Source organism: Calonectris borealis, chromosome 3 (genome assembly GCF_964195595.1).
Source record: "Calonectris borealis chromosome 3, bCalBor7.hap1.2, whole genome shotgun sequence".
Taxonomy (NCBI): Eukaryota; Metazoa; Chordata; class Aves; order Procellariiformes; family Procellariidae; genus Calonectris; species Calonectris borealis.
Window position 1 is genome coordinate 83,982,237 of NC_134314.1, and position 25,047 is coordinate 84,007,283.

The 25,047-nt window shown below is 39.6% G+C and overlaps 1 protein-coding gene across 1 annotated transcript in view; it reads right to left on the reverse strand.

Moving 5' to 3' along the window:
* PCNX2 (pecanex 2) overlaps nt 1-25,047 on the reverse strand; it is a 160,211-nt gene that overhangs the window by 116,823 nt on the left and 18,341 nt on the right. The window contains exons 6-9 of the mRNA XM_075146457.1: nt 19,378-19,525; nt 19,064-19,209; nt 16,706-16,799; nt 3,054-3,189 (exon numbers count right to left, since the gene is read on the reverse strand). Of these exons, the coding sequence (XP_075002558.1) occupies nt 3,054-3,189; nt 16,706-16,799; nt 19,064-19,209; nt 19,378-19,525 (524 nt within the window). The remainder of the gene's footprint in view (nt 1-3,053; nt 3,190-16,705; nt 16,800-19,063; nt 19,210-19,377; nt 19,526-25,047) is intronic.

The following is a 25,047-nucleotide window of genomic DNA, read 5'->3' on the forward strand; positions in this document are numbered from 1 at the left end:
GAGGGACAATTTATTTTCTTCATTTTAAATTAGAAACAAAGATATTGCACCAGCTTAATTATTGCAGATGGACAGAAGCTATATCAACTGTGGAGCTCAACAGTGATAATATACTTTACAAATAAATATTCATTGAAAAATAATTATTTTTTAGTCCCAATCCACTTCTTGTCTAAAGTTTCTTTTTGAAGATTTTTCCATGCGTCAGGCTAAATACAGCACAACACAAAACCACATGACAGGACAAATCCTTGTTTTTAACCAAAAAGTCAAGTAGGCTTTAAGGCCTAGAGGCATGACTTATCAACCGTCCTTCCAGAATGCAGCTTTTTTTATCTTTCTTGGGATGCTTCTAATACCACATTAGGTGTGCATCCCCAAGAACAGCAAGAGGAGCAAAAAAAAATTGCAAACAAGCACAAACAGCATAAACATCACTAGTTTAAGAGTCTCTAATCTTACCATCACAATCATAAATCCTTCCTTTTGAATATTGCTTTTGTCAGATTCTAAGGCCTTTTCTTCTTGCCTGTGTTTGAACTATAGCATTTCAGTTCTCCTCCAACTCCATACCTGCACTCCTTCACCAAAACTTGTGGGGAGGGAGGCTTATCTACAGACCATCAGGCAAAGTCTGCAAAGCTAGACAGCAGAACAAAAAAACCCTCTGCAAAGTAGTGATTTCTTTCCAAAGTACACCAATAATTGATTGGGGGGGGGGCAGAAATAATCACTTATTTTTCTTTCAAGAAGAATTTGTCTGAGATTTCGAATCAGTGTAAAGCCTAGTGGTTTTCAACCTCCTTCTACCCCCCATTGTTAAAGATGATTAATCAGCATTGGATAATACATTTATCTATTCTCTCTAGGCAGAGAGAATATCCAAACTCTAGGCAATGTTTACATTAGAATTATTTGTGTTAGATTAACTTTCCTAGTCAGAGAAGGAGATTTCTGTGTGAAATAATTGATCACCTTCTTAAACTGTAACTGTTAGAAAAACACAGATTTTTAAACAAACTGTCCACCTGCACAAAGGAATTGTTAAATTGTCTGTCAGATTATTGGAATAGTTTCTAATCTTCACTTTCCATGAAACGAAATCTTACACATAATTTACATGTGACTTAATGTATTGCTACGTGTCAGCTGGGAACCAACTTATTGACATCCTCAGTCTGCTGGCAAACGTGAGGTAGAACAGGCTAGTTTAAGCTTCAGAGAAAGAAATTCAAGTTTATGCATTTTATCTTATGCCTCCAGTTGACTAAAAGTGTACAGCCACACAGTGCTGGGCAGTTCAGCCACTATCAGCACAGGACAGTAACTCACTCATGTTTCTGAACATTCAGACATGCCGAGGGATGCCGGGCTGTTCAGCATTCTTTCATTTATTACCAATTCAAAGTAATTTAAAGGAGACTGATTGCAATCCTTTCTCCACGCTGATTTTAAAATCTAAAAGTAGTTTAGGTACTCCAAATTTCAGTGTTTCTATTACCACTTTAAAAAGTCGCTTTATTATGGAGTTGGGGCATTTTAAAAGAAAAAATGTAATTTAAAATATTACAGTTGCTAATACTGGCACAGTTTTGTTTCTCTTGGGTCCTATTTCCCAACAGAAAGTAATGTGAAATTCAATCAACTGCAATCATTACCTTCACTCATCTAATCTAGATGAGTGTAGCTAAATTAAAAAAAAATCAAAATGGTGGCAAGGAGTCCATTAAAAACACCTGAGGATCTGATTGTTCGGTCCTCAGAACAGCTTAACACGTATTTAACTGAGTGCGTAAGTGAACATTTTGGCTCCTATGGAACTGTAACGTTTGGATGAAGTCCATTACATGAGGCTTGCAGTACTTGGGCTGGAGTCAGATTTTGGAGCTGCATTTGGGAAACTCTCCGACTAGCCCTGAGCAAGTCACTAAGTCTAATTGTGCCTCCTATCAAAAAAGGGCTTAAAAAATTCACTTCCTAAGTTTATATGGTGTCAGGGACAGCCTGAAACCCTAGCTCCATTGAAATCAGTAACAAAACTTTTCCTGACTTACACAGGCTCAGAATTTCATGTTTAATAAAAAAAAATTCAGAAACCAGGAAGTTCTGAAATTACTGCCTGGCCGTGTTACAAACTTGCTATGTGATCTTGAGCAATACATCTTACTTCTGAACGGTGCAGTTTTCCCGGAAGAGAGAGGAAAAAAAAGGTATGATAATTGTTCTCTAATTTACAGGCAGTTTACAAGATTATAAATATCTGGAAAACATCTGAGCCTTTAGATGGAAGTCTCTGTCCAAATCTGAAATACACAATTCAGGACAACTTCCTTATTTTTAATTTAAAATAGTTCCTTTATACAAGTTGCTTCTAGCTTTAAGTTCCTGTGCAAAATCTAAGATGAATGATAATTAACTGGCATTTTAAGGTTATTCATAAATATCAAACTAGAATTTGCCATGGAAGAAAAGAGAAGGTTAAAGTTACTATAAAAGGAATTGTAAAAACAGATTACAGCCTTAAGCCATTGGTCACAGATCCCAAACACTGTAAAGTTCAAGTATGTCTGCATATTACCATACAAACTGAACTTTGAGGGCCTTTTTCTTTTACCAGCTACATTGAGGAGGTGGCTTTGACATTCCACGACAGACATCCAGAAGTCTGCTTGTCCGATTCAGAAAAGTGAAACCAGACACGAGGTTTTAGGATAGTAATGAATCTGGAATAAACACTTCATACTATTAAAATCTGGTAGTGTGTCTAAAATCCTAACAGCTGTGTCCTCTTTCTTTCAAATGAAACAAGACCAAAGATAGAAGATCAACATTTTAGGTGATGGAGTCTTTAAGTACTCCCCTAAGACACTACTCAGTGTCAGCAGAAAGCAGCTGAATTGCATCCATCAACATAAAATACATCTTCTCCTGCATGAGCAATACCTGGCAAAGTAGTACAGAAAAATCAACAAAACTGTCTCAGGAACAAGCCTGCAGCATTTGTTTATAAAGCAGTTTATCAAAATGCTAGAAAATGAGATATTACAATGTACCCGTGGGCTTTCTGAAAGGGTCCTTCGTGCGACCATCAGTAGGAGCTGCTGCTGAAGCGCGCTCGCTGCTTGATCCCCGGAAGACGGTTCTTGGCTCTCTGAAGTGGTAGTACTAGAAGAGCTGAACTGTATCTCACTGTGCACAGAGGGAAGAAAGGAAAGAGACTGTTTTAAGAAGCAGTATTTTCCTAGTATTTCTGAAACATTACAGGTGGAAGCCTGTATTTACATTACTGGTTGGCTCACAGGGCATGGAACGTTCCACCTCCATACCTGAAATCTAGCCCAGGCCCACAAAGCAGTTAACACCCAAATTTAGATACGCATGGTCTACTACATCCACCACAAAGAAACAGATACTTCTGTATCATAATTTTTCTCATCCTGAGATGAGCACCTACAATGAATCACACTTCAGAAGTGCCTTCTTCTGTCCATGGACAATAATTCAGGTCAAGAGCTGTATATCTACAAAGCAAAACTGCAGGTAGCTACTGCAGAGATCCTAGATTAGCTTTCAAGGAAGCTCACTTAGGTACCAGGCTAGTCTGGCCTCACCTGCACTGAATTCGGTGAGTACTAATTTACCCTACTGAGAATTCAGGCAACAAGAACTTGCTTCTGCCCTAGCAAGATGACAACAACACATAAGCTAGTTCACATAAGGCTAGCTCAGATATCACCCATACTGAGTGTAAACTCACCCTAGAAGGGCCCTGAGCAAGATGCTATATTTTTTTTTCCCCGTGTTTACTGCTTTATGTTGTAGATACAGCACTTAAACAGTTTACTTGAGGAAATCTTCTGCACTTACAGCAGCAATACCTGTTGGGTTGCAGAAATGGTGTGCTACCATGACATGACTGACTGGGTCTCAGCAAGAACTATATTGAAATGAAATAATTGTTACAGGGGGAAAAGATCTATTTTGAATACTTCTTGCTTATTCTCTTCCAAATGGGGTTTATACATCAGGCACCCTGCTCTGAGCTCATTACCCCCCTGCCTCTGGATGCCTGCCTTGAGCTCTTATTACTTTCATATCTGCGTGAGGTGAAAGCACCTCAGTGCTCATGCAAGGCAGTCAATACCTATTGTTCCTATTTTCCATAAAGAAAAGACAAGCAGGAAGAAACTAGAGCAATCTGCCTACAGTCAGCCAGGAAGCCTGTGGCAGGGCAAAGAATAAAACTCTCATCTTGCATACCCTATGCTTGCCCCCAAGCCACCTTATTAATTTTAGTTAACTCAACCTTCCTTGCCTTTGGGCGCCAATTCCCAAAGCCTGTCATGTAACCTTATTAAGCTCAACAAACGGGGCTTTAAAATTGTGGCTGTCCTGCACACAGCTGGCTGTTAACTTAAGCTGCAGTGGCTAGCACTGTGCTGGGATAAGGTCCAATGTCTGGATTACTTAGAAGCGGGGCTGAAGAGTCACACCAACAATTTGAAATACACACACTCTCTCCTTCTCCCCCTCCAGGACTTGCTAGCTCTGCCTGGACCTACAGGAACACCAGCAGCCTCGGGATGTCCCCAGAGGAGCCATCCTGCCTCTGGTCTCTGAGCCAGGTAGTTTATTTTTTTCAAAACCTTGATTGCTATCAGGCTTGGATCCCAGACCTGATATTCACCATCTGCCACTCCAACAGAGCTATCAGCTGAGTAGAAATGAGAGCACCCCACATTCCTGACCCTAATGGCTTCCCCTGCACTCCCCATGCCTCCTGCTACAGGCAGAAGCATGATCTGCTCCACAGAGTCAGGACAGCTGTCACGTTCCCTTTGGACAGTACTAGGAAATGAGGACTTGGTTCAACACAATCCACTTCACGTCGCAGCCATGAGGCAGCCCTCCGTAAGAACGTATCTCCATTGTGGGTCTCGTCTAGGACCCTGTCAGCAGTCAATACCTAAAGAGCACAGAAGGGATGGGAACTGATCCAAAATCCTGGATCTCAACCAAAAGATTTAGGTAGGAAGAAGGGGGAGGAAGCCTAGAGGCATGCCTCCCAGGAGGAAGATTGCCACAGATATGGACTACAGAGGACAGCCGTGCCTTTTGCATATTTTGAAGTGCCCTACTCAAGAGTGACCTTGTCCAGCTTGAAGGAAAGCAATGGATTTTTTTGTTTGTTTCCTCAGGATGAGCTGTGCTGTTCCTTGTCATTGTGGGTGCAACCCTGGGACTCCCTGTTCACAGCAGGAAAAAGGCAAGCGTAGCCCAGCTTATGCAGGAACACTACCCTGGGAATTCCTGCCCAAAAGGCAACCCAACAAAACAGCAGGGGAATAGAACAGTGACTGCTCATGCCTTCCTAAATGAAGAGTTAACTTTCTGCATATTTAGCTGTCTTTCTACAAAAGCCAAGTGGAGCCAAGAGTATTTCTAGATTGGACCATGTCTTTTATCCCACATTGACCAAGAATGGAAATGGCAGAAGGACAGATAGATAGGCCAAGATATTCCCCTGCTCTGCTCTATCAGTTCTCAGAAATCAAAATTCTTTCACTCATAAGACTTCTTCCAAGAATAAACTTAAGAGACCAAATCGTCTCCCACCAGACTTGAAGATAACTTAAAAGCCAAGAGAGCCCATAGTCTGTTTTCTGTTTACAGAAAAAATTCATAGCTCCACCTATCAGCAACTGGCAGAAGAGTCCACAAGCAGCTGGGACACTGACTGTGGGAAAAAGTCAGAAACTTCATAGGCCTGAAAAGGCAATTAGGACAGAGAAGTTGGGAAGGCAGAGCTAGCAAAGCAACAATTCCAAAATCAGAAGCCATCATCTGGCCTTCACCTGCCTCCTATGCCTTTTATTCATCAGCCTCATCTCTCTGTATCTTCTTACTCTTTCCTCATCCCCCGTTCCTCTCAGCTCCTGTTTGCTGTTTTTTTTTCCTTCTTATCCCTGTTTTCCACACAACCTCCTTCTGACATTCACTTGCTATCCCCCTGATGCTGAATCGCTTGCACAGCTATTTAGAAGCTGCATGTCTCATCTGATGACATTGTTACCACACTGACAGCAAATACCAGTAAGAAATGTGATAGTGGTGTTTGTGTTTTTGTAAGCCTATAAAGCAGATTCCATAAATTTATTACCATATATAAATAGGAGCAAACGCTCTCTAATCATAAAATCATTATAACAGAGCTGATCGCAGTATAACATGGAATCTTGCTAAACAGAAAATCTGTTCATTTGCAGAATCAAATTAATGCTATCAAGATCTACTACAGTAAACTGCACTGCTAATGTAAGCAAAGGTATAATTGAACTAAATTTTGAATAATAAATTATTAAATAAAAATATCTTTGATAAACATGCAATCTATGCAGATCAAATGCAAAAGCTACATAGCACCCTCTACCGATAACTGGTTATAAAGTCAGGAATTTTTTTCAGGCTTATAATTCAGTTTTGTAAGAATACTGAGTAAACATAAGCTAGTTGAGCAATCATATAACACTGAGAATTCACAGCACTGGAAAAATCTTCCTTCTCCCTCTCTGATTAGTCTGTGACAGTTGCCTTACATTACTGACAATTTGGCTCAATCCATTCAAATATAACCCACCCTAAGTCATCCCCTTTGTTAAGAATTAGCTAGCCTTGAGTCTGAACACCTCTCAAGGTCAGCTCATTATACAGGCACGGCAAAAAGAATTCCCCATTAATAAAATTGTTTTGCAGGTCTTGGCCAAATTTTATTTTAACCTGCATTTAGGAGAAATGACAAGGAACCTTGTAACCAATGTCACAACAGTCACAATAACAAACCACCTTCCTCTTAGTCCTCACATGCTTAAAACCAGAAAGATCCCACTAGACTCCTTCAGACAGCTGTCTGGGTCACTACAAACTTAACAGTGTGCAACAAATATCTGCAGCAATAATAAATAATGTATCTGAAAGCTATTTGTAATACTCACTACAACACCACTCTTAAGTCAAAGCAGCTATGGCTGTGACATTTGAAGAGAGCCAGAGTGAACCTCAGAGTTGGGACTCTCCTCTTCTGCAATTACTTCTGAGGTACTGGTCTGAGGTGCACTCAAAGCACTTGCCAAACTGTGACCTGGGTGAGCCGGTTGTACAAGAGACATAGACACAGCAGGAACCCCAAATGTCCTTACTTTTGTGCCCTTTCAAAACGGTCAGTTTGTGGTACAGATGTAGGTGTCTGAACTGACATTGAAAGTATTGGATCAACAGCAGCCCATAGCTCACCCATGGCACCTCTGTTACTCAATGTCGTTGCTGATGTCTTCCTACCACCACCTCAGCAGCTTTGCTCCTTCTCACCTAAAATGGCCTCTCTGCCATTTCATGTCCCAATCACTTTTACACCTCATCACACAGGCCCCTTGCTATGTCTCTACTCATTGCTCATTAGGCCTCCACTACACAGCTGCCAGCACTACTCTGACCAGAGTATTGCACAATTCAGGACTAAGATTAAATCCGCTAGTTGTATATATTGCTTTTTTTTAAGCAGCAGATGATTTACAGTTCCCAATTGTACTACCAAATAACAAGACTTAAACCAAAAAGCAACCTGAAGTGCTAAACATGAGGAAGAATAGGCAATCTTCACTTTTTTGGTAGGAAATTAATAGTTTCAAAAAGAATACAATTAATTCAGAATGCATATTTTAACTTTCCTGAGTGGTTACTTCTGAGGGGAGCTCAAGCTAAAGAGGAAACCTCTCTTAAATCTTGTTCACATTTTGCTACTCCTGCAACAGGATTTGGGGAGGACTTTTGGCATTTGTTTTAACTAGCAATAACAACACCCGTAACGATAATAAGATAGAATACCCAAGTTTACAGAATGGGAAAGCTGGATGTAATGATTTACTGACACAATAGACAGAAAAGGATACAAGATCACAGTTTAAGTTTTGCAATATACTACAAAATGAGCAGTGGTACTGTGGTGGTACATATTAATTCAGATACTACATATGGACAGAAAGGCCTTGTCAAGCATGTTACCGGTAACATTGCGGGCAATAAGAAGGCAGAAAGTTATGAACGCCTTCTTACTCAGGTGTAAGAATGGGATCCACTCACTACACTCTTCTCAGTATTCAGATTTTTTATTTTAATAACAAGCATGTAAATTGCTAATTTGTAAGCCTATTACATTTCAGAGCAAAGATAAATGTACTCACAACTTTAAAACCAAACAGCATGTACTAGCTAATAAACTTGAGGATGCACTTTGAGAAGATGCAGCTTTGCTGGAATTAATGCATTAACAGCACCCACGGTTCCATTATCTCCAGAGTCTTTTAAAACATCCCGTTTCGCTCTCCTTATGAAAGGGGGGCGGGGAGGAAGGGAGGGAAGGAAGTGAAGCCAGTCCCAAAAGCTAAAGGACTACCGAAGCTCCTAGTCCTGAGCAGGATTTTGCTGCCATCATGTGGCAGCAGGGCCCCCTCTAATCTCCGAGTCTCATCCTCTTGAAAACACTTCCCTGCTCCGTGTTCACAGAGTGAAAGAGGGGCTAAAAAACCCTGCAAATACAGGAGAGGATTTTAACTGGCCAAGCTAACACAAGGGTTTCCTCCTGTCTCTAGCAAGCCAGCAGGAGAATGCTACTGAGTTTGTAAAGAGTACTTTTCTGAAAAATCAATAGCTTCATTGCAATTCAAACATCACCACATTTTCAGCGCGCACATGCACGTGCCACAACACTCAATTATGTGTTCAAGTAGCACTACGCTCAGGTGACCAGCTCATCTGAAATCACTGAATCCCAAAAGGAACTATACAACATTTGTCACATCCATTTCAAAATGTGCTTGGCTGCAGAATGGCACAACCTGCCAAGCAGCTTTAAGAAATCTTTAAGAGTTAGCAGCCTATTACTAGAGCAGTGGGTAATCTTTGTTATTTGGGTCACCTTGCTGAGAAATATAAAAATGTTTTACTGATACAGTATTTTGTCATTCTAAAATGGCATTTTGAAACACTAAAAGTAAAAGAAAAAATAATCTACTTATAAATCTACTTTCTCCTATGAGAAATAAACCTCAAAGGTTCAGGGAATTTTCCAGCAGTGAACATACTAAAGTATTAATGGATTTATACAGGAGACATACAGCACCGCTAAGGCATTCAGACAGATACTTTCATATAGTATAATGCACTCAAGCAGCTTATTCAGGGATGTGAATATAAATCAAATAAGTTAACTCACTGATTTGAACTTCTCTCTTTTGCCCAGTGCCAGAAACACTAGCACTTCGCAGGTGTATTGGCAGGTAACTTAAATTATTTTCTTAGTACTTGTTAGTCACTATGTTGCTGCAACTACTTCTTTTTAACCTATTGGCCCTGCTGTTGGCAAAAAAAAAAAAAATTCTCAAAACAAACAAAAAAAATTTAAGCAAAAATTTTTTTCTTAATGGAGTTCTCTATTTGTACTGCAAAGCATTTTAAACTCAAACTATAATATAGCTTCTTAGAAGCCTGGTTTTAGTGTCAGAGCCTCATCTAAAAAAAGTAAGGAGTTTAGAGGACCAATTGCTCAGACAGAACATGCAGAGTGCAATATGAATGCAATAATTAAACAAAAATACAGTTATACATACACAAAATTATATTACTTCAATAATTATACACATAAATTAAAAAACATACATGACCAAGAAAGCAGGAAAAGGTTCAAACCAGAATAATTATTTTTTTAAAGGTATACAGCAAGTTAGGTGTATATATATAACCGATTTCAAGTGAAAGCCCAAGTGTCACTTAGGCAGGAAGGAGAATCTGCAGCTAAGATAGAAAGACTGGGCAATCATTCTTTCTGCTCCAGTTCTCAAATATTTCAGCTGCATGCCATACATCCATTTCTGTGGTCTATCTTACATATTTATTTTAAACTCCAGCTTCTATTACACATATGCAGCACAGTATCCTCCTGATGCAATTTATGGCTATTGCTGACTATTGCCAGACACGTGAAGTGATAAACTGCAGCAAGAGGTCCAGCACTTAGACCTATATATGCATGTGAATGAATCAAATGGTTTTGCATCACGAAGTTGAATCGCTGTTGGTTAAAACTTGGATTGTTCTGAAGAGACACCAACTCTATCTCTTTAAAATCAATACATGTGTATAATGATACCATCCTGCACAGAATTGGGAGCTTCAATGTGATTTTCTTCTCAAGAATTTAACACAGGAGACAAGGAATTGGGCTCAAAAATACAAGCAGTATTCTTATGAATTGCATTCGCTAAAACCCAGAGTATTTCTTGAAAGAAATATAAATGGCCAAATGCTTCCACAGCTTGTGTGGGCACAACTTCAGTTGGCTTTAAAAGACCGAATACTTGATTTGAGATGCAGAATTGGCCTCAAAATCCTCAAAAAGTAGTCCTTAGCTTTTTTCCTACGTAAGGAAAAAAGCCTCCACGAAAAACATTTTTCCTTGGAGCTACACATATCTCAGTTTTTCAGCTAACACAGCGAGCATTCCCGGGTTGGTATGAACATATCCACATCAGGCTTTTGTATGTGGACCACCGTCTGTATTTTAAGCGTAGTTAACCATAGCATATACGTTTCTGCACACACACCAAAGAAAGCTCTGTGCTTTAAAAAGAAAAAATTGCAAGGATGCAGACAAAAGTGCTGAAAATACTCATAAATACTATTGGGTATCTAGCATGACCCTACACTGGCATGCTCTTCAAGGATGTTTAATGATCTGTTCTCATCTCAGATCTGAATACCCACGAACATGTCAGAGATGGACTGCAATATATCTGAGCAAAACAGCATGGGAAAATTGCAAAACATTTTTTGGAAATAAATCCAGCCCTTCTTGAAATTAAATCTGTTCATATTAGCTAGCAAAATGCTATGCTGAAATAAAAATTATGGTGATAGATAAAACTTATGAAGGAAAACATCTGAGTTTCACAGTGCTTCACGCAGTACCATGGAAGTTTTGGACAGTTTATTCGTGACTGGGAATATTTGCAAAATTATTTGAAGCAGAAAAGCAGAAAGAACGAATAATTTGAATGCATAATCATTAGATTATTTCACAGATTATCATGTGAATATAGCCAGCTATTTAACAACTTTATACCTAACAGTATTATATTTTGATATTGCATGTTGCGTTCAAGGTTTCTCCAAACACTATTCCTTTCATTATTAAGAACACGATTTTACACACGGTAGAAATTTAGGATACATTTTTGGTAGGAGCAAAACGACATAGAAACTATCAAAATAGTAAAATGTGTTACATTAGTGCCCTCTAGTTTATTGTACGCTTACTTTTTCTGTCTTTTACAACATAAGTGAAGGAAGCGGATACAGGCTATACATTCAGGCAGTATATTATTTTAGTACTTGATACTTGAGAAAAGAAACTGCAACAGTCTGTGGTAGTTGAACAGAGTTTTTCATAGATGTGAAACCAGGAAGGACTACATACCTATAGATCAACCTCTTATATTCAAATAACTTAGAAAGACAGAGCAGTATTTCATACACATGTTGAGGACAGCTACATTACTGAGAGGTATCAAATACTGACACAGTTTTCTTCAATATGTACGTACACACATGCTGAAGGTGCTCAACCTTCTAAACAAGAGTCCCAGTATGCAAAGAAAGCATATTTAGAAAAGTAGTTAAACATTTAAAAATGTATTAGCCTTGTACAGCAACTATGCACAGAATATATGATTGCTGTTAAATTTATATATTGGCATTGATACATACTTTATGGCCCTATTAGGCTATGTACTGGGGACAGATCATGCAACTTATGCAAAAATCATTAATTCTACTATTATAATTACCGTAATTTTAGGGGTTTATTCTTTCACTGATATTTATGAGCCACTTTACATGTAATGCCTAGATAACATGATAGCTCACATTTATCTTTTTGACTGCTTATCAAAACTGACTCAGTTATTTAATTACAAGAGACATTCAAGGTAATTAAAGAAATTCCTGGGAATTTTTGCTTTCAGTCACAGAGTGGCAGACAAAAAAGGTGTGTCAGAGTGACACCTCCTTATTTGTAAGACATTTATTAACTCCAACTTGTTTCTCGTAACTCCAGAAAACAGCTATACACCTCCAACAATGCTTTAATGTATACATTCTTTCAGCTCTTTTTTTAAAGATGTGTTCTTGTTAATGACTGTGGGTTTTACTTTGTATCACCAATCTAATAGGAAGAGTTTTAACTTGAAATTATAACTGTTCTATACAGGTAAGATGTAAACCTAGTGGCCGTTTGGTGAGAAGTCAAACTAACCATGCAAAAAGGCAGTTCATGCTTATACCAGGCACCCATTTTACACAAATGTGAACTTTCTCATCCTTATCTGCCTTCCCAGAAGCCAAACACATAATCAAAACACACAGCATAGAAACGTTAAGGATTCACTGTAAGAGAGACAAAGGCTGGTAAAGAACTTAATGCAATGGGGCAGAAGAATGGTTTTCAGGATGAGAAAGCTATTTCCAGTTTCTCATTTCAAAACAGATTCAAAAGTTTCTAATATAATCCATGAGCTGAGAATACAGTTTACACTTTGTCTTGTCAAAGCCTGTCACAAAGCAATTTATGGCTAGAGGTGAAGTTGGCAAGGTAATGGGAGCATCAAATTTAGAGGCAATTAGCTCAGCAGGGAACGCATTCTACAGGGACTGCTGGCAAGAGGTGTTGCTGGCAAGATAACAGACAAAAGTGGGGTCAGGGCAACTACATGGACAATAATTGGGGAATTGATTAGCTACCTGCCAATGTTTAAATAGCCTACCAAACTCAGTAACAAGGATCACCTGCCAAAGTGAGGGTTAAGATGGAAAAAGAATTATCTTTTTTTTTGGTGATCATTACAACATAAAAACCTCCTTAAATTTAACTTGGCTAACTTAAGTTTTTAAATATTTTAAAAGCTGGACTGCTGGACTGGTGAGAGACAAACATGGAGACAATTTGAAACAATTCTAATTCTCAGTAACCTTCGGCAGAATTAAGGGATAATTTCAGAAATTATTAATAAGAGACTGCTTATGCTACATTTAAGAAGCTCTGAAAATTTCCAGGACAAGGACTGCAGGTACAGGTAATATCTTTCATTAGGAAAACTACTATAGTTGAAAATGCAAACAATAAAACTAAAAAAAAAAACAACAACAACAAAAAATTAGAATCTGGTGGAAAATATATTAATATTGATAAACAGGAGAATACTCCAAAGATCATCTCACAACACTTGCAGAGCCAAAAAGAGGTGATGGACCACAGATATCTGACAAGACAAAGTGTAATCCCCTCAAACAGTATTGCTTCTAATGTCAAGGAGCCTCTGAAAGGAGAAAGGACACACTCTTTCAAACTTGGACATCTGCTTTCTCTGGCACATTGTAATCCATTGTTGTCCACCTAGCCCTTTACAAGCAAAGGAAGAGCAGGAAGCACACAAAAGTGAAGAACAAAAAAAACATAACACAGCATCACTTCTGTGACAGAGCAGCATTATTAAGATTTTGCATTATTTGTGAGAAATGGATTTCAGAAGCCATGCCAAGAAGATAAGATAAAATGTCTACAGGCCATAGAAATACTACTTCAATTTCAGTTCCTAATAATCTGTTGTGAAATGCCAGACCACTTAAGACTTTACTACCGGAACAGACAACAGTAGGACTCAATAGACAGAAACAGCAAGTTATAATTTGAATTTAAGATCATTAAACATTAGTTAGTCTGCCTCAAGGCTTTCTTTAATGGCTTCTTTTAAGTAATATTTAAATACCTTCTCCAGTTTTGCATAACTTAGTTAAAAGGTATTTACCTATGGCCAATTCACAAGGCAATTACATTATCCTTGACAAACCAGCCAGAGTTCATATCCTCCCCAGTCAAAAGTCCTTCCCCCTTCACCAGCTGCAGCGTTACCCAGAAGTGCCACAGCTCCTAGCATGCCAGCACCTCTGATCTGCTGCTTCTCCCAACAACACACCCAAAGCAAGAGGCCTCTTGCCATCACCTGGCCTGGGCCAATTCTCCTTCTCATAGAGGAGCACATCAGGGCATGGTCCGTGCACATCCACATAGTCACTCCACTAGCTCAACTCAGTTTGACATTTTCCCTTTAGGAGCAGCTTAACCTTAACACTATAAAGCAAGCATGATTGGTGAAAAGTGTTTTAAGAGCTTATACACACCTACCGCAGACCTGTCTATTGTTCTCCATAAGTTCCTTCTAGATTCTGAAACCTGAGCTCCCTGAGATCAAAGCCCTATCCCTCCTATTCAAGAAGGATGCCACCTCTTATGTCCAGGCATTAATTTTCTCCTGCATCCTTTGACCTCATAAAATCCAGGATGGCTCATTAATGGATTCAGACACCAAGCCTAAAGCTGTTGTTTCTGCACCGTCTCAAGTACTCATGAAGAAGTACCGCCACAGTCATTGTCTTCTCCTTAGTTAACTTTCTGATGGGCTAGGACATAAGGCAAGGACATCTCAGAAGTGCTTTCCATGTCTCTTTTCTAATATCCTTCCATAACAGCAGCATCTCCTGTTGGTATGGACTCCTTGCACAATGAACATCTCCACCAGAGGAGGGCCCACCCTCAAGGGAATAATTTCTGTCAAGAGCTCTCCGCAGACAGTCATACAGAAGAGACTGTAACTGAAGCGATTGTTGATTACGCTTTGTGCTTTATTTTATTCTATTTGCCTTTTTCTTCAGTAATAAAAAGATCATAGTTAATAGCTGTGATTATCTGGCTTATCTTTAACTGTGGATAAGAAACTAACCTGACATAAGTGATGTGCAAGCCTGCAGGTGGGGATAGGGGAAAAGGGGAAGGAAAGATGCCTCATTCCTGAACTGTCTTTAAAGCAGGTTTGCCCCTCTATTTTTTATATCCTGTAAGTGTTCCATATTGTCTAAATACAAAATTACTTGATGGTGAACAAAAAAACCCTTTCCCTCCCATGCTACCCTTCAACCTATGCATAGATGGTAGGAACTGCCCATTGAACAAACAGCTCTCACTAATCTCTCTGGCATAAACATATTACAAACTGCCCTTGCAAAAACCAATTTGAGCACACTTCATGCCTCCTTGTCCTCCTTCCTTGTTTTTCATGTGAACTTCTGCTTTGCACTTTCCTGCTGCTCTGTTCTTGGAAAAGCTCTTGTGTTCTGTCTTCCCATTGACTCCCATAGAGAAACAGTCCTGGGAACCCACTCATCTTTGCTGATTCGTTCTGTTTCCCAATGTGAACTGTCACTGTACTCTGAGATTTCCAGCAAAGGTGCTGACCTTTAGAAATTAAATGCATGTAAATGGCTGCAAAGAATATCTGAATTGCTTTTGTTAACAAGGTTTAGCAGACCCCTTAAAAATAATTCACATCCCTAGAGATCTGCAAACTACAACTAAAAAACAGCACTTAACATAGTACAGGAAGACAGAAATGTCACATAAGCATCTAGCAAAGACAGATTCAGAAGGACTTCTTATATGAGAAGGAAGATTGTTCTTCTTTCGATAAAAAACAGATTAACTGATAAATGTCAGGGGACAGTAAACTATTTCTGAATTTAGGACAGGTTCAAGTTAATAGTTATATGATGGGGGAGGAGGGGAGTATTCTGTGCAAGGTGAAAAAGAGAGTTGCAAGAGTTAAATAGCCCCAACGTAAAATTTTTGATTTTACGTCAAAACTGAACTCTACCAGACTGGGTTTTTTAATTTTGCTACAGACAGAACATTTCCACTTAAGATGAACTCAAATTATTTTTTTTTTTAATCTTTGCCCACTATTATTCTCATGTCTCTCTTAATAGCATTCTAAAATGCTAATGCTGTTCTTAACACGGTCCCAAGCTTTTCAAACATCTCCACTGAAAGCCAAACACTTGCAGAACAATGTTTGTTAATAACAATAACCCTTCTCACCCCCTCAACTTTCCCAAATGCTGTATAACAGTATGAACAAATTAAAATTATTTAATAAAAATGCTTATGAATAGTTAAAATTCTTTTTACAGATATGCAAATAACAGATCACATAGGAGAGCGTGGAAACCACAGTAATGAATATGGGATTTATGTGGATCACTCCGAAAAGACCTTTGAAAAAAGAAAATTGTTCGGTTACCTTTTTAGAGTGGCAAACTACCATTAGAGATTTCATGCAAGGTGAAAGGCTCTGCTGCTAGAATCCACAGGAAGCGGTGTCACTGGCTGACACAGCACTAAAAATCTACAAAGGACCCAACAGGCATGGGAAGTGAGCAAGACAAGGTTGAGAGAATAGCTGGTAACAGTCCCACTTACTTTGTTTTGTTTACAATCTTATTTATATTCGCCACACTTGACTTTGGCTATTCCCAGAAAGTAATGAAAGCACTCTGGATAGTTCTGGTTTTCTTTTTCACTTCTCCTTATCAATATTCTTACAAAGCAGTCACCGTTTTAGCACAAAACAAAAAATGCATGCTTTGACATGTCCGGAAGAGGTTAGCACATTTATTCTCTTCACATACATCTTTCACAGCTACAACCAGTTTCATAGCTTCTAGCAATGAAAACTTTTAACATTTCTAAAGATAAGGGCTTACTTACTGAGCATTTGAAATACAATCACAATTTGATAGCTGATGTCGAAAATTTGCTTCCTTCTGACAGCCAGCCTTTAAATAACAGGATCTAATTTCCCCTTTAGAAAATACAAAGGAAAAAAATCAGTTCAGTGATATGATCATTTGTTTTTATACACACAGTTTATAAAAAATACATTTTAGGTCAGGCATATTTATAAATATAGTTTTCAGTCTGTATGCTAGGCTTATTTTAGACTTCAGAAAGCAAATTAACATTTGAACTGAAAACCTGAGACAAATCAAAACACAGACATTAGTAAAAATTTAAAAGGTATGTAAAGTAAATGCAAAGCCCATCTATCAATATAAGTTCACTGTAAAATCTGAAATCATCAGATTTTTTTCTTTTGGTTCACAAAGGTGAGGTCAGGAGGTACAAAGCAGGGAAAAATTCTGCTAAAAGCGTAGCCACTGCTACTCCCTCCTTGCATATGCAGCAAAAAGTGAAGGTCACTGCTCATTGACCCAGAGATCATGCCATCTGCCTGACTCGCAGCTGCTGCTCTTAGCTCCACAGCACACCAGGAGCCGCAGGGCTGCAAGAAGGGCCAGGAGGAATTAGCAGAAAACCAAATCACCTCTGCGGTCACGAGCCCAGCTACTGTGAGCAGACAACGGGACTCGTTTCTGAAACAACCTCATAGACACCTGGGCCAAAGAGCATGGCATTGAGTGGGTATGTCACATCCCCTACCATGCACCAGCCTCCGGGAAAACCGAACAATACAATGGACTGCTAACGACTACACTGAGAGCAATGGGTGGTGGGACATTCAAGCATTGGGATACACATTCAGCAAAAGCCACCTGGCTAGTCAACACCAGGGGATCTGCCAATTGAGCCAGCCCTGCCCAATCAAAACTTTTACATACTGTAGAAGGGGATAAAGTCCCTGTAGTGCACATAAAAAATATGCTGGGGAAGACAGTCTGGGTTACTCCTGTCTTGGGCAAAGGCAAAGCCATTCGTGGGATTGCTTTTGCTCAAGGACCTGGGTGCACTTGGTGGGTGATGCATGGGATGGGGAAGTCCAATGTGTACCTCAAGGGAATTTGATTTTGGCGAGAATAGCCAATGATTTGAATTGTATGATGTTAATTGCTATATAATACTGTATGTCATCACTACTATGGTTGCTATATGCCGTATCAACAGTATTACAGTAAGAATCACCCAAATTGGTGAAGAATGAATTTTGATGAAACCGACTAAAGTGCAGCGATGATAGAACCAGACAAGCGCAGCTGTGATGGAACCAGAACTGGCTTCAGCATGCAACAATCCAACACCACGCACCATCTCTCCTGCCCTGAAGGACTGTTATGACAGATGGAGCCCAAAACCATGGACTAAATGAACACAATGGACGCTTTACAGGGATAGCCCTTAGACTTAGGGAATGAAATCTGTGTGTATATACCAAAAGACAGGAAAGGTGGTGCTGATTAACTGGGATGTATTGGAAAGTGTGGGACCTGGGCATGACGTAGATGGTATAGAATAAGGGGTGGATACTGTCCTGGTTTCAGCTGGGACAGAGTTAATTTTCTTCCTAGTAGCTGGTATACTGCTGTGTTTTAGATTTAGTATGAGAATAATGTTTATAAGACACTGATGTTTTAGTTGTTGCTGAGCAGTGCTTACACTAAGTCAAGGACTTTTCAGCTTCTCAAAGTGCCCTGCCAGTGAGGAGGCTGGAGATGCACAAGAAGCTGGGAGGGGGCACAGCCAGAACAGCTGACCCAAAGTGGCCAAAGGGATACTCTATACCATACGACATCATGCTGAAAAAAAAACGGGGGGAGTTGGGCAGGGAAACATGGCTGCTGCTCGGGAATTGGCTGGGCATCAGTCAGTAGGTGGCGAGCAATTGCATTGTGCATCACTTGTTTTGTATATTCTTTTATCATTATTATTATTTTCCCTTCCTTTTTTGTCCTATTAAATTGTCTTTATCTCAACCAATGAGTTTTACCTTTTTCCAATTCTCTCCCCCATCCCACTGAGGGGGAGTGAGCGAATGGCTGTGTGGTGTTTAGCTGCCTGCCAGGTTAAACCATGACACCAGCATTTTTTGAGGATGATGTTTGGAAGATAAATTTCATGTACTGTGTAAGCCTCAGGTCTATGATGGTCGCTGGTGGATTTTGAAAACTCTAGTTATCGCTGATCTGACTTCAAATTACTAAGCCCTTTTCTTTCATGCACACAGGAAAACAAGCAATCAGTAACAGACAAGAGAAATATCCTCCCAGGGCATCTAAAGTTTCTTTAGAAATTTCTTCACACATTGTAATTATTCCAACTACAGAAACTCACCATTTTCATCTATGAACACGTGCATTGCATCCACGGATAGCTCATCTTGCACAGACGCCTCAGGTCCACTTATTACTTGCAAGACAGAACTGTCTTGCTGAGAAGTTACCCGGTAGATTATCTGCCTTTGCCTGTTGCCCTGGTAACTTGACACAAAAATGTTTCAAAACTACTATGAGGAACTTTTTTCTTGTTCTCAATAAAACAAAAAGAAAGAGAGGTTAATTAAAAGTTTATGTCATTTCTACTCAGTGAAACAAAACAGCTTACATCATATCTTTGAAGTACAAAATTGTAAAGTAAACTGGCCTTACAGTGCTGCAAATTTGGCAGACTCTGGTAGCACTGGACTAGTACTAGCACGATCTTGGCTTTGTACATCTGATCTTTCCTGTTTAGGAAGTTGCTCACAGTGCTTTTCTGTTCCCACCACTTCTTCTTTTCTCTCCGTCATCTGGCTATCTGGAAAACAGGGCAGTGAAGTGGAGCCACTCTCTGCAGATGACTGTCAAGAGTTTCATTCATTAACTACGGAACAACAGCATCTAAAAGAGAAAAGCTAAAACACTGCAGCAATTACTAGTTTTATGGAAAACATTAAAATTACTTAAAACAATACAATCACAGAAATCTGGATGAGGAGGTACTCTGACTTGAGGAGGCTGCATGAATAGGTTGTTTCAAGAACAGGCTGCGTGAAGCAAAGGACAAATGAGAGAGAATTTCTCCTTTGCTTCTCCTGTTGTTTCAGAGGGAAGCAATCTGTCCCTAACCTAGAATGGTAAGAGGCTGCTTCCCTGGGGGCCGTAATTTGTTCCCAAGCTGTGTATACTGGCAGCAGAAACGCTGGCCCATTCCCCTTTTATAAGAGGGAAAGCAGCACCTTCAAAGGAAATAGAGCTCTTGGAGAGGAAAGCAGGTAGCTCTTCCCCACTGGCCACACACCTGAGGACAAAGGACAAACTGGCTAAACAATTTCCTGGTAGATTTTCCTATGCTTGGAAAATACAGAACTATAGATTTTAAAATATACATGATGGACTTGTCCGATTTCTACTACTTTGAATACCATTTTGAATACCAATTATGTTTATATTACCTCTCTACACATGTATGACATTTACTTACATACATGTGTACAACTTTCAAGGAATAGTCAATTTTAGTTACTAATGTTCATGTTGAATAGTGAAACATTTTGCAACTGTGCTTTGACTGTAAACTAAAAAAATTATCTATTAGAATTTTAAAGTGTAACTAAGATAGTGATTTCATCACCACCATGTGTACTCACACAATTAAATGCTTTAAATGAAAAAAAAAAAAGGGGGGCTTTGTAGTGTTTGTTGGAGATGCTTCAGCGAGTTCCACAGCTTCTTGCACTAAGCAAGGTGTAGTGAAATATACTTACCCAGACTTCTTGCAATACCTGCTGTTTAAACGCCTTAGAAATTTAATCAAGAAAAAAACACAGAAATTCTCCCCACAAAAAATTCCATTTGTTAAACCATATTTCCTACCAATACAATTACCATCCTAACTTGCAAGAATCACCAGTCAAGAAATAGTGGTGTCATAGCTAAGATGGTCTAAGGATAAAGCAGATTCAAGGCTTGTAGAGAGACGTAACATCTTTTATTAGGGCAACTGATATAATTGAAAAAAGCAAACAAGCTTTTGGATATGCAGACCTTTCAGATCATGCGTCTTGTTTTCCTCCAACCATATCAGCTGATCTAATAAGACATTACTTCCACAAACAAACCTACCTTCAGGAGTTAAGACATCTCTACACCAGTTTCCATTCACAGGACACACCCCTCTAATACCCTAAAGTCTCAGACACTCACACATTAACCACTTTTCACTGCAGACACTCCACACTTACTTTTTGCGGGAGGGAGCAGGGGGGATTCAGAAGCGTAAGAACAACTTTAATTGTACTGCCAGATCTTGTCCTAGCAGGTCTCAGCCCTTAATGTGAAGCACAACTAGCACCAAGCCTGAAGAGTCTCACTGAGGCCCCAGACACTCACCAGCCAGGGTACCAGAAGCCAGAGGGAATGGGCAGTAGAGATAAAGACACCACATAACCCTTGCTTGGAACAGCAGCGTTCCTTCAGCTTCCACAAGGAGGAAAAAAAAGAATCTCACTACAACACTGCCAATGTTCTGAGTCTCCTGCTCTCTTCCTGTAGCACACGACAACCAAAGATCCCAACTTCTTGTGCAATAAATACAATAAGCCTAAGTTTGGCTTAGGGAAATCTTTTGTATCTGTTGTGCATGGAGACAAAAATTCAATAGATCTTCCAGACCTACTTTCTTCTATTTAGGAAAAAAAAAAGCAGGGAGGGGAGTGGACAACACTTTTTTCCTTTCCTAATTAAAGATTTAAACTCCATTTTAAGCAGAAACTGTGCCTTATTTAACTGTGGCATTACTGAGGCATCCCCTTAATGATGTAACTGTACCTGAGGGAGGTGACGGAGCCACAGACACCTAATCGAAATCACCTTCCTAAAGGCTTGGGCTGTTCAAGCTCTAAGAATAATTGATAGAGATCAGAAACTGTGGTTTTAATAATCTAATTGGTCCCATATTGCCCAAAACTAGCTCTAGGGTTGGAACAATTAAAAAGATTTTTTAATTTGATTATCTGGTGGTTTTAGAAAATGCCTCTCTCTTTCCCATTCCAAACCACAAGCCTTTCAGACTTCTTTTCCCTGCAGTGGTAAAGAGTCATAATAATAAAAACATAAATGTACTGCTTCTTACAGGCTTTATATGCCAATTAGACAACACCATGGTGATGAGTACTTCCAGTGCTGAAAAGGCGGGCCACAATGGGTTTGTGACTGGTTTTCATGATTATTACTCAGTTTCTTCTAAGTGACTTACACCTTCAGTATTTAAATGGAGATAGAGGTGTCTAGACTAGGAGTGTTCTGCCAGGGTATGTAATCGGCTCTACGTCACCAAACGCTCCTTGCATGGAAATTGTGCTGGCAAAGCTCAAGTTACTAGGAAAAACTTTCTCCAAGAGCAAGAGAAGAGTAAAAAGCACAACATGGCAGTGTACCTGCACCTTCCTTGTGGCCTCCTACAAGAGCCATTTACCCCAAGCCACCACTCCACGCGTCTCTGGCGTACACACAGCTGGGCTTGCAGAAGCCTCAAGGTCAGACCCAGGCTCTGCAACTAACTTCATAATTTATCTGGAAATTATATGCCACATGACTCAGATATGTGAGGCGTAACTATCAGGATTCATGGCTAAGTCAGGCTTGGGGAAGGGTGATTCAGAAGAGTCCTGCACAAACAAAATTTTGGTCTATACACCATTTTCGTATTTTGGCTGAGCACAAGATACATCCTTTAGTTATCCTGGTAAAATCCTTACCAGGATAAACATTTCTTCTATGTCCCATATCGGTATAAGATACTTCCTGTAAACATTTTTATCTGCACTGAAGAGTCGTAACAGCATAGGAACATTACTTAAAAATATAACATCCCAAAGCTGACAAATAAGCTCCTAATTTAAATGCAGTTACACTACCAAAATTTCCTTTGCCATGTAACTTTTTCATTTGTAGAACAAATTTTAGGTATCCCAAATCATCTTTATAGACAATCCTTTGTCCACACTGGGAGGAGGCTGAAAACAGTTTTACAGTTGAAATGAAGCAGCCTTTGTACATATAGTAATCGCGATAACCAACTGTCAGTGTATCTCAACCTTAAAGTTGCCTTATTATTAGGTAATTAGAATGAAATTTTATTGTTCTGTAAATTTTCTCCAAAATATTTTTACTATTTTGTGCCCTCTCTCCAGAGTCTCCCAGACGTTTTTCCCCGTCTTTTACTTGTATATCCTTATCCCAGTCTCCACAACTCACTCCTGTAAATTAAAATGCCACTGTTGTCATAATTTTAAATGCCATCTGGTTTGAAATCTGGTCAAGCAGAATTAAGCTAATTAAGCCTGAGTCTCTTCTGTTCATTAATTGCTCTGCTACAGAATCTACTTCTTTCCACAACACTACATTCTAAAATAGAAAGTTTCACTTTAAAATATATTTGTTGCCTGTTCGGCTGCAGAGATAATTGATTTCAAATTGCTCTATGCTCTTGTTAGTACCAGCATGAAACAAAAGCTCTACGAGTTGTGAACTGTCCCATTCATATCTCTGGAGAATATATCCTAAGGACATTCCCAACCCTTTCTTCACTGACTGCTTTAGCAGAAACATCTAGTTTATGTACTTTTTTCTCAATCCAAATTTGCCTATTATGCCACAAATACATTAAAAGAAAAATCTGACATTAAAGCTAGTCACCCGCCAAACAACAGGAGTGCCCAGGGAACCTGACACCATCCAAGAATTGCTATAAAAGTTCAACATGGGCACTGAAGAAACATATGGGATTATCCATTAATCAGGATTACCACATTAATCCTGAAGCGATAGGAAAAACTAGCAATACTCACTGTACCTATTGCAGGACAGGGAGACTTAAGCACAGAAGTGACTTGCTTGAAACAATCTCCTAGGCCAGCAGCAGAGCTGGTAATAAAGTCAAGGGTTTTGAGGTCTCGGGTAAGAAATTTCATCATTTTACCTAACAATTATGTCAGAATACAGACCTCTGAAATAACCTCAGAGTTTCTTTACAGGTGTCAGCCTTGCCATCAAACATACTATTACCTCTTTTTAAAGACTGAAATTTAAAGACTGAAATTTTGAAATCTCAACCCATCAGGCCTTACACATCCAGTATCAGATTTAGAGAACTGTTTTGGACCCCATTTCCTCCCCATCCAAAGAGGGGCATCGAATGCCACATGGTCCCTCTCTGGCATGAGAGTCAGGGAGAGCTAGCACCTGGCAGGGCTTTGTGTCCTAGGTGCTGCCTGCCTGCCAGCACACTCCCCTGCTGTCACCTCCCACCGTGGCTGTCATTTGGGGTGGTGACTCAATGCACAAGATCCCTCTTCCCCATGATTATATGGCAGGCGATAGCCCTCTTTCTCACATGCAGGGGAAAAAACTGAGGAGTCTAAAAATATCCACAGGAGTATGTTTAAGTTTTTTATAGGAGAAGGGTAATTGCTTGGGATCCAGAAGAACTCACTCGATGTTGTGGTTTGTGCACTGCCCAGAATTATGAGTACCTTTTCTAAAAAGAGCCTGCAAAACAACTAAATTCAGGCCACACAGTCCTGGTTTAGGTTCTCCCGCGCCAGTCCCCACCACTCCCATGGCGGGCTTTGCTCCCTGGGTGATAACATCGCCTGTCCTAGATTACAAACCAGCTGTGCCAGAGGGGACATACATGAGTTTTTGCCCTGCATAAGTCCAATTGATGCACAGCTGCTCTTACTCAGCTTCAGACATGTCAGAGGGACACAAAGCAGCCAATAAACCTGGCTTTCCTTATGCTTCTCAAAGACTGAAGAAAATTTGCAGTTGCCCTTCAACAGGCTTTCATTACACAGGTGGTGCAAGTTTGATTCAAAACTGAAAGGACACTGGCCTGAAAATCATTTTTAGCAACAATGTGAGTGGCACTTTCTCACGATCTAGAAGAGGTGGGGTGGCCACAGAACAGCTCTTAGATGGCTTTTTTATGTCCTGTATTTTAACACATTAAATCTGGCATCCTTGGTAGGGTAAAGCAAGGCTTTAATTTTCTTGTACTGCATTTTACTGAGCTGTCTACTGGCAAAGGCTTACATGGTCAGGATGATATCTCTTCTGTTTCCACAAAACTCACAAGTTCTGTGAGGGAGCACCTGAAACAAAGATCCATCTATGACATTCACTCACTTGCAAGACTGTTCCAGTAAGCACATTTCCCTGCCTTCTCCAAATTATGCAAAATGTCAGCTTTCTTACACATAGCTCTGAATATCCAGCTTTCCAGGAATTTGCCAAGTTTCTCACAGTGCCTAACACTCACCTTTGTGGGGTGCATTT